We start from the raw sequence: 10,404 nt of genomic DNA, 5'->3' as shown, positions 1-10,404 counted from the left end.
AAAAAAAAAGAAGCAATCAAATATAGAAATTTCACATAAGAAGTGATCAATGGAACATTGGAACTTCTATTCTGTGAAGCACAGATAGCGGTAATAATTTTGAGAAAATGGATTAATTGAATGTATAGGCATTGGACACCGGGACAAGCCTTCGATCAGATGTATCGGTGCTACATAGCTTCTATTCTACATAGCTTCTATTCGACAAAATTTTCATCAAATGAGACATAAACAAACACATATAGTAACAGATTGCATGCAACAAATTAACTACAAATGCTAGAAAAGCTTCATAACAGTGTGGAACGAGATTGATATAGAACTGTTACATCCAATATGAATAACAAAAGATAAATTCTACTTGCATAGTAAAACCATAAAAAAAGGATCAGAAATTCACAATGTATTAGTTCGCTGATTGAACTGTAATTGCAATTAACAACGATGAAGTAAAAGGAATCGATGATATTTAATATAGAAATTCAAGTAACAAAGAAACAAAAATCAAAGAACCCTAAAATCTTTATGATCGAAAAGGGAGAATCAAAATTAACATATTAAAGTGCAGAAATTAAAATTAAAATCAATATCAGACATGAAATTCAAAATTTCTTAGAGATTAAATAATTGAATAGAATGAAGTATTTTTTTCAAAATCAGACAAAAACTCGTAATTCTCTTTGAATAATAATCAAAAGAAAAAAAGAAGTAGATTACGATTCAGAAGTCGAATTGTGTTGATAGAGGTAAATAATTGGAAGGGGGGTAAAGAGGAATCGATCGTGAGTGGGAGTAAGCTGAAGGATGCGACGTCGTTTTGGAAGACGATGGAAGGTAGCGTGACGCCACCAGTAAACGGCACCGTCGTTTACGTTGCAATGTTGAAAGGCTTCGAATAATTAATTAATTAATCCGGCGTCGTTTTCGCTGTTCTTTTAGTACCTATCATTTTTTTCTACCTCTGTTCACTCGGTCTAGTAGAATACTAGAATCCACATTGGTTTTGTTTGTTGGAAATTGAAATGGAAACAAAGTGAAAAAAAGGAAGGAAAGGGAAAATATTCATTTTTTATTAGTATTAAAAATATATAAAAATATCTATGAAAAAGATTGGCTTATTTAGAATATATTGAGATTAAAATATTAAGCACTGAGGTGTGTCTAGACTATTACATAGAGTTGAGGATAAATCAATAAGATACATAAAAACATACAAGAGGAAAACATCCCACAACACTATAAAGTATTTGAGGAGAGATATAAAAAATATTGGTGACACTAAAGAGCTAGGTCATAATAAAAACATATTATTTTATTTTATGCTCTAATCAATACTTTTTCACGATACTATCATCTTTAATTCTTGATGATGAAAAATAACATTATTTATGATCTTTTAAATTAATTAAATACTTGGAAGCTAAATAAGATTAAAAAATTTGATGACTTTGTTTATGTTAATTCATATCCTTTTAAATTGACCCGTATGATTGATAGAACATTGGAGAATGTGCTATACGTTCCACCATTTTAGAATCGATCTCATATCAACTCAAAATAATGACACTAAAAAAAGTTGAATTACATTTTCGCCAAACTCACATCCACTCACACAAAAACGATCTGACAACTCAAAAAAGCCTATTTTGATCAAATTGTATTTTGTAAACAGTCAGTTATTTTTCGTTTTGATTTTTCATAGATTTTCTTCACCATAGATAATCATGCTTGAATTCTATGGTACACTAAATATGAACATCTCTCACAACATTCAAATTTGGGTTAATCACATTATGGGAGTCTAACCATTTATGCTATACCGTTCCCCCATTGATTTTATTAGAGTAAATTACAAATTTAGTCTTTAAATTTATTTCATTTTAATTGTTTATTTTTTTCTGGTTTCGTCCAATAACTCTACTTCCACCAATCAAATTTATCATTTTGGTTGGTTTTCAGCTAAAAACGTATATTCATACTACGTGACATTTAGGATTGCTAATTAAATTTCCAATCCACCAATATAAACACCAAAGTTATAATTTAGAGAGAAACAATCTTCTTCCCGGTGAAATTAAGTATATTTTTTAGATATATAAAATTAATATTTTTTGTTATTATTTTACATGACATTTTAAGTAATTTGACTTTACATGACATCGTTCTTTAATGTTATTTTATAACAATAAATATGTCATTAATTAAGATAGACTAATTTGATTAAATTACTAAAAGATTAACAGAGTTATAATTTAACAAAAAGTTCAAAATATAACTTTAAATAATAGTAATTAAAAACAGGTAAAATATCTATAAAAAATTATCAATTTTTTAATGTCTAAAAGTATTTTTATTTACTTTTAGTCTCTATTTTGAAAAGTTGTTGTGAAAAAAATAATATTTATAGTTATTTAAAAAAGTCCCTATAAAATCAAAACAAGGACTAAATTATGAATATATTTTTTAGAGACAAAACTTAAAATATTATAATTTTATAGAAATTAAAAATATATTTAATTAAAAAAATTTATTTATATCTGTATAAGTATGACATCCTCACAAGCTAAAAAAGTTTTTTTTGTAGCTCTTAGGACAATCTTTTTAACTAAATATAAGTTTACTTTGGTCTATTTTTAAAAAAATTTGATCTAATCAAAGTCTAATATAATTTAATATGAAGACATTTACTAATCTATCCGACTTATTCTTACTCCAATTAGACACATAATAATTATGTTTTCAAGTTTTTTTTGTTTAGAGTCAAGTTGTGTTGACAAGTTAGATTTAAGAGGATTATATGCTGTTCAAATCTGCTCCATGTGGTTCTGCTGATGACTATGAAGAATATCTTACCATTTTTATGCTAATATATTCAAAATCATCTGAAAGTATATGAAGAAAGACTTAATTTTTCTTGCTATCATATTCTTCGTCAAATAAATTTTTGTGCATATATATTTGTGAAAATGGGAGTTAGTGGCACGAAATTTGTCTGTCATTCATGAACCACCTCCTAGTTTAACTTCCGCACTTTTCAGCTAATGTCATGACTTTGTAATTTTTAAAAACTTAATAGTATTTTTTATGTTTATTCTTTTCCTCATGCAAAAAAAAAAAAAAAATTAGTTTATAAATATTTTTTAATAAAAATATAAATTAGTTGTAACTAAAAAACCTCTCTCTATTAAATTAATTTTTAGTACTTTCTTTTTTTTGAATTTTTATTTTATTTTACAAAATTCTAAATTTAAATTCAAAATATAATATCTAATTATAATAATAGCGATATTTGTTAATTAAGTGGTATTATATTTTATTATAAAGACGCTTATATTATTATTATTTTAACTAGAAAAAAAGTCCCTAAATATTAAGAGCGACATTTTGTAATTCGATGAGATTATTATACTAATTAATATTGGAGCAAAAAGCAAGTTGGTATTTAGCAGTCCGCAAAAAAGCAGGTAATAGTGTAATCGATTAATTCGAAAATAAATGAAAATAAAGAGTGTAGTTTGCAAAAGAGAAGAAAAGAAAAGAAAGGTGGAAATTGAAGAAGCAAGCAGTGGAAGCTGAGAGAGAGAGAGAGAGAGAGAGAGAGATGTCTGACCTAGACAGACAAATAGAACAGCTGAAGAGATGCGAACCTCTCAAAGAGTCAGAAGTTAAAGCTCTCTGCCTCAAAGCCATCGAAATCCTCGTTGAAGAAAGCAATGTTCAAAGAGTCGACGCCCCTGTCACCGTAATTCATTCTTTTTTTTTTTTCTTCTTATTCATTCAATTTCTACTTTACATACTTGCTTATTACAATTTTCTTGTTTTCTTTTTTGCTCTAAAGTAAAATAGGGTATTAGGGTGATAATTAATTTCCCTTTCGATTTTCTTTCTATTATTTGTTAGGTTTAAGAACTACTCTTACTGGTAATATCAATTTATCTAGGGAAAATTGTAATATCAATTTGTCCGTATGACATAGCTTAGCTGATAAATATCGATGATGTTGTTAGGTTGTGCATCTTCACCTGAGTTCGAACTTGGCACCTCATAGTTTTGTGTGTGAGTTTCAGTGTTTTTCACTTAGTCTACTTATAAAAAAGATGTAGTGAAATATAAGTTAGGGTTAGTTTTTATTTCCCCTTTTATGTCCATCAATTTACAAAGTTTATTGCTTCGTGATTTGTGTGAAGTTCACAGTATCATGGGGGTATGTAGGAGGTGAGAGTGTAGCTGGGATTTTATTTTATGATCCTGTTTGTGATTTTTTATTTTAATGGAACTGATAACTTTGTTGTTTTTTTTATTGTGTGTAGATATGTGGGGATATTCATGGACAGTTTTATGACATGAAAGAGCTTTTTAAAGTAGGAGGTGATTGCCCCAAAACTAACTATTTGTTCCTTGGGGATTTTGTTGATAGAGGATTTTACTCCGTTGAAACCTTTCTGCTTTTGCTTGCTCTCAAGGTAGATGATCTTTTGTTCTTATTTTGCAATGTTTTTGTTATCATGAAATCGGAAGTTAGAAGCATGTTTAGTGGTTATATTAGAGAATGTTGTAGTTTGCTTTTTGTGCGTGCTCTTGCATGTTTTGGATAGTGTTTGGCTGCCTTACAACAATTTAAAGAATGCTTCAGTCAGTTTGCTCAATGGTTATTATTATAGAATAGACATGTGCTCTTATGGTTTTCAGATTGTAGGTTTAGTCATAGGGTAATGTTATGTGTTTGATTGAACTTGAGTGGCTAAACTTAGGCTTTATTAATGGGATGGCATGAGTGGCGTGGCTAAACTTAGGCTTTATTGATGGTCTTTTAGTAAACTGATATTGAGGTTTTGTTAACAAGAATGAGATGCTTTCAACTTTTGTTCTTTTGACTGGTTGTTGGTGCACTAGGATGGAATGTTAGGCTGGCTTCTTTCACTCAGCAGTTATTTTCAGGATTTTATTTGCAATTTTGCACCCACTTTGTAGGTTTCGAGATGACCCTACTTAGCGGGATTAGCCTTGGTTCTCGTTGTTTGTAGGTTTCTGATTATTAACTTTCTAGAGAGTCCTTTGTCTATAATGAGAGGTGATTAGAAGCTATGTTATCAGTCACGGATAGCGGCACGAAGCGTCCAACCCAAAAATGGGGTAGCGGGATCGCGGATATTGTGAAGACCAAAAAAACAGTATATAAACTAAACATAAAATACAAACAATAGATAAAAATACTAAAAGATAGCAAAAATAAAGGGGTAATCATAGTACTTCATATTTGATAGCCAAAATGTAACATCATAATCAAGATCTAAAAGTCATAAAAAATAGTGGAAGAAGAAGAAGAAGAAGAAAAACAGAGTAAGAAGAACTGAAGAAGAAACGAGAAGAAGAAGGGTTGCGGCAGTTAACTGGAGGAGCAGAAGAAGAAAGGTCAAGAAATAATAAAATAATAGGGACTTTGGTGCAAAAAGACTTAAATACCCTTAATGAAATTAAAAAATTCAACAAAACCTGTAAAAATTGAGTAGCGGGTCATGGATCCGGGTTGGGGCGCAACCCATCAGCGCGTTGGGGCGCTATTCGCGGCTGCGTTCACCACAATTGGTGACATCGGTTTCACGGCCAGACGCGCCGCGGGGACGATGTCTGGCGCACCGCATTTCCACTATCGCGCGCGATAGCGCCGCTATTGACAACAGAGATTAGAAAGAGAATAGCCCAATAGTTAGTGCTGTCAAAATAGTGGCACTATAGCGCTATTGCATGGGGGAATTTAAACACAACACTGTTGTTCTGCGAAATGCAAGTTAGTTCAAATTTTGTCAAATAGCGGCACTATAGCGCTGTAGCACAGTGAAAGTTGAACAAACCGCTACTTTTCGCAATGCATAATTGACAACACTGAAGTTAGAGGTAGAGGGAGATAAAGAAATATTATATGTCAAACTATAGACTATAGAGACTCAGAGATAAATGATATATTTATGAACTTGATACATGAGAAAGTTGTAGTGTTGATTGGTCCATGTACCACCTACTGAGAAAATGCTTGATTATTATTGTTATTGTTGGTTTAACTATAATGCAAAGGGACTGCTATTCACTTTTGAGCTTATGTTTTTCTTTATACTGTTATATTTTCTTTATTTTTTAGGAAGAATACCTGGAACCCCTTCTTTCCGCTTTCTTTATATGTTGATGATTTCTTTGTACCATAAGGATTTGATAAAGTTTTGAGTTAGTTATCTTGTTAAATTCTTCTTTTATAATTACCTTCAGCAAAAAACAAAAGTTAAAAGGGTTTTGTGACAGCTACGCCCTATCAGTTGCTGGATCACTCGTATTCATTTTGAGACATTAATTGTGCTGCTTTCACTTTGTAACTAATTAATGACATATACTCAGGTGAGGTATCCAGATCGGATAACACTCATCAGGGGAAACCATGAAAGTCGTCAGATCACACAGGTTTGTCTATGAGCTGAAGTGGAATAATGAATATGGAAAAAACGCTGAAATATTTCTCATTTTCTCTACACTTTTTTGACTTTGGAATACTTATTCAATGTCCATCATTTTACAGGTATATGGTTTCTATGACGAGTGCCTTCGGAAATATGGTTCAGTAAATGTTTGGAGATATTGTACTGACATATTCGATTATTTAAGGTTTGCTGCTATGTAATAGATCTCAAGATTTTATTGGTGCATATATTTCTGTGGAGAGGGTGAGTCTTGGCCCAACTGTACGGCTGCGTACATCTACGCTCTCCAGACCCCAGTTGGTGGGAGTCTTGTGCACTGGCAGGCTGCCTGTGTGTGTTTTTGTGGATGACATAAATATTAATCTAAACATTACTTGATTTTTTTTTCTTGCACATGTGAGCTACCCCTTCACAAGACTTAAATGCTTGATTTGCTATAAAATTCCCGAAATGGTCGTTTTACCGCAAACTCCATTTTTCATGCCATATTGTTGCTAATTCCTTGCTATTTTTGGGGAAAGGTTTAGATGGATATGAGCTAGGCTAAGACTAGAAGGATACTGTATGTAGCCTATCTTTGTGTATTTTAAGAGGGGAAAAAGGGTTGAGGTGGGTGATTCCAAGAACCATTGACCGAATATTTTGACATCCTTATCAAATGATATAGAGAAGAAAAATGCTAACACCACACTCTTTTAGAGATTGTGCACAGTTTGTTGAAAGAGGCCACATGGGAGTTCACATAGTTATTGATAGGGTGTAGAAAAGATTGTCATATTGTGTTTTGCTAGCATTTCTTGTGTATAGAAATAACCAAAAAGGAAAGTAGGGTTTTAATGGAAACATTCTATGTATGTAGTTGCTTAATAACTTAATAAAACTAACTTCATTTACAGACTTACATGTTTTAACTTGCATTTCTACTGATGACTTTTCTTTTGTTGATAACGATAAACTGCAGTTTGTCTGCTCTAATTGAAAACAAGATTTTCAGTGTTCATGGTGGTCTTTCTCCTGCCATTTCAACATTGGATCAGGTTAGAAATTCTACTCTAATTTATTTGTATCTTAAGATTTAGATTGTATCAAGGCTACAATATATAAATTATTTATTATTCATATCCAGATACGAACTATTGATAGAAAGCAAGAGGTACCTCACGACGGTGCCATGTGTGACCTCTTATGGTCAGATCCTGAAGATATTGTGGATGGATGGGGTTTGAGTCCCCGTGGTGCTGGTTTCTTGTTTGGTGGTAGTGTTGTTACTTCTTTTAACCACTCCAATAACATTGATTATATATGTCGAGCTCATCAGTTGGTAATGGAAGGATATAAATGGATGTTCAATAACCAGATAGTTACTGTCTGGTCAGCTCCAAATTATTGCTACAGGTACATAATCAATTCAAATGTCTGTTATTATTTTTGTTCTGGTGCATTTAATATGACATTTTTCGTCTTTGTTACAGATGTGGTAATGTAGCTGCAATTCTGGAGTTAGATGGTAATCTCAATAAGCAGTTTCGTGTGTTTGATGCTGCCCCACAGGTTTGTTGGCAAAATCACTTGATATTTATTATTGTTATAAACTCAGTATGTTGATAGGCTAGTATATGGATTATTGCTTCCTCAAAAAGCAGCAAACAGGCGTCAATCCCTTTATGTCAAATTCGTTGATTCATGTGGTAAAGAATGCGCCTAATGCATTATGGTTTCAATATTTTTTATCCTACTGAATTCTACGTATCAGGGACTTCGCATTTGAATGTACCTTCTTTGCATGTTTGAGCAAACAATCAGTGGTCTATATACATTATCCCCCCTCCTCACCAATGAAAAAGTTAATTTATTAATCTGTCGAAATTGATTTTTCAAATTTTAATGAAACAGGAATCAAGAGGGGCACCTGCCAAGAAACCAGCTCCAGATTACTTCCTATAAAGCAGTTTTCTTTGTTTCTGTATCCAAATACTCGAATTGATGAATAGGAGCTTGAATCGAGAAGATGTCTGAAACGGGAGGAATCAGTGAATCAATTGTCCGTTATGGAGGCAGGAGTCTAGCATAGCATCTGCCTACTTCATTCATCGATATTATTGTAGCAGTGGTGTGAATTAGTATGTGATTTGGCAATATATGGTTCTTACCTCTGTTCATTTAAAAGGCATGATGGATAGATGGTTTAGAAGGAAAATGACATTTGCATATATGAGAACTTGATTAGGAAGAATTGGATTGTATCAGGGAATATTGGGAGCCATATAAATCTGTGGAAAAAACCCACTATTCAAGTTTTGATATTCGTTTGGGCCATAAAAGTTTATGTTCTGCTATTTATGTAGCATGTGTGTTATTGGAATCGTGCATTTCCTGAATTCAGTGGTTCACAATGATCCTTTTCAACAGAAAATCTTTTTAATGCAGACAAATGCATGGAACTTTTTAATGTCTTTCAAAATCAACATAATTATGTTGGGAGTCTGAGTTAGAGCATTTTCAGCTATGTTCTTAAGTGGATTCTTATCTCTAAAAATCAGTTTTTACCATTGGAGCAAGTTGGTGTGGAGTTTGGTTTTAAGAACAATTCTACTTTAAAAGTGTGCTCTTTAACTTTAAAAAATAGTTTTTTGAGTAGAATAACAATATTAAACGTAATAACCTGGGGTAATTTGACTTGAACCAATTTTGAATTTTCAAAGGGCTGCATAATTGGAGTGAACAATGGCAGGGTTATTAAATCTGATATGTCTTAATCGGTCTCACCAAAATAAAATTAAGAAGCTCAAATGATGCTGAGGATATGCTTTTGTACTGAAAAATCAATCTTTAATTGTCCCTCTTAATAGGGCTCTTCTCCTTTGAGTGACCACTAAATGTAAGTGTGACAAGTCGCGTGGGTCTCGAGCTTGCAGACAACTATATATTTTTTATATGAATAATAGGTGTTAGGTTAGGCACATGTAAGTTACCCATATTTTCAGAATTTTTATTTTTAAAATTAATATCAATTTTGTGTTAAATCTTGTTCAGCCGAATTTTCGCTCTATTAGGTGACTGATCTAAATTTTAAGATCCCAATTTTTACTTGTTTATAAAAATTTAATATCAATTTTATGTTGGACCTTGATCAGACTAAATCCGAATAATTGATCACTACTAATATTATGCAAACATCAACCCAATTCAATAATATTAATTAATTATTGAACAAACTTCCAAAATCAACCTAATATCCTCACATTTCGTTGTTAGCAGAAAAACTTAGCTCCATTCCAATTAAATTACATACCCAACAGATAAAATAGTAACAAAATTTCATCTTTCACTAACAATAATCATTAAAAGTGTCTTCACAAGATTCAACAACAACAACAACCTAGGCTGCATGTTGATGTTTGTTTGATCTAAGATCATTCATCCCTCACAACCCAAGGAAAAAAATCATGGCACATAGAATATTGTTTCTATTTTTCTCCCTACTATTCATCTCAACAAGTGTTTGTATTGAAGAGGGTTTCATCTCTGTAGTTATATCTGAAAAGGGTCTTGACTTTGTCAAAGATATTCTAATAGACCAAGCTATATCATCTATAGTTCTTTCTCAGCTTCCACAAATTGAGAAATCTGTTCAAGTACCTCTTGTTGGAAAAGCTCGTGTGATTCTTTCTGAGATCACAATCAAAGATATCCAAGTCAGTTCTTCATCTGTTGAAACTGGAGATACAAGCATTGTTGTTGTTGTTTCAGGTGCCACTGCTAATTTGAGCTTGAATTGGAGGTATACTGTTAGCAGTTGGTTAGTCCCAATTGGAATTTCAGATAGTGGAACTGCCACTGTCAAGGTATTCTATTAATCTATAATCTATAATAATATTCTTCACTTTTATATAGTATGCTTTTTTTTTAAACCGCCATTTTAGTCCTTGAAGTGTAG

General features: G+C 32.1%; 3 protein-coding genes across 4 annotated transcripts in view; 2 read left to right on the top strand and 1 right to left on the bottom strand.

Annotated features, from left to right (window-relative positions):
• LOC101490131 (syntaxin-52-like) overlaps positions 1-1,009 on the bottom strand; it is a 3,090-nt gene extending 2,081 nt beyond the window's left edge. For both annotated transcript variants that reach the window (XM_004491383.3, XM_004491384.3), the window contains exon 1: positions 718-1,009. The gene's annotated coding sequence lies outside the window, so the exon portion shown is untranslated. The remainder of the gene's footprint in view (positions 1-717) is intronic.
• Positions 1,010-3,479: 2,470 nt separating this feature from the next.
• Positions 3,480-8,807, top strand: LOC101488931 (serine/threonine-protein phosphatase PP-X isozyme 2). The gene is made up of 8 exons (XM_004491380.4): positions 3,480-3,742; positions 4,311-4,463; positions 6,388-6,450; positions 6,566-6,651; positions 7,429-7,504; positions 7,594-7,862; positions 7,940-8,018; positions 8,361-8,807. Exons 1-8 carry the CDS (start codon positions 3,602-3,604, stop codon positions 8,409-8,411), a joined length of 918 nt encoding a protein of 305 aa, XP_004491437.1. The 5' UTR covers positions 3,480-3,601; the 3' UTR covers positions 8,412-8,807.
• Positions 8,808-9,670: 863 nt separating this feature from the next.
• Positions 9,671-10,404, top strand: part of LOC101489808 (putative BPI/LBP family protein At1g04970) — a 4,124-nt gene continuing 3,390 nt past the window's right edge. Inside the window, exon 1 of the mRNA XM_004491382.4 lies at positions 9,671-10,312. Coding sequence (XP_004491439.1) covers positions 9,914-10,312 — 399 coding nt within the window. The 5' untranslated portion in view covers positions 9,671-9,913. The remainder of the gene's footprint in view (positions 10,313-10,404) is intronic.

This window comes from Cicer arietinum, chromosome 2 (assembly GCF_000331145.2).
Source record: "Cicer arietinum cultivar CDC Frontier isolate Library 1 chromosome 2, Cicar.CDCFrontier_v2.0, whole genome shotgun sequence".
NCBI classification, from domain to species: domain Eukaryota; kingdom Viridiplantae; phylum Streptophyta; class Magnoliopsida; order Fabales; family Fabaceae; genus Cicer; species Cicer arietinum.
This window is presented reverse-complemented; position numbering and strand designations above follow the sequence as displayed.

Coding starts and splice junctions, on each gene's coding strand:
- LOC101488931 (XM_004491380.4), top strand. CDS start 3,602: ATGTCTGACCTAGACAGACAAATAGAACAGCTGAAGAGATGCGAACCT. Junction 7,505..7,593: donor CCATTTCAACATTGGATCAG/GTTAGAAATTCT, acceptor ATTCATATCCAG/ATACGAACTATTGATAGAAA. Junction 7,863..7,939: donor GCTCCAAATTATTGCTACAG/GTACATAATCAA, acceptor TCTTTGTTACAG/ATGTGGTAATGTAGCTGCAA.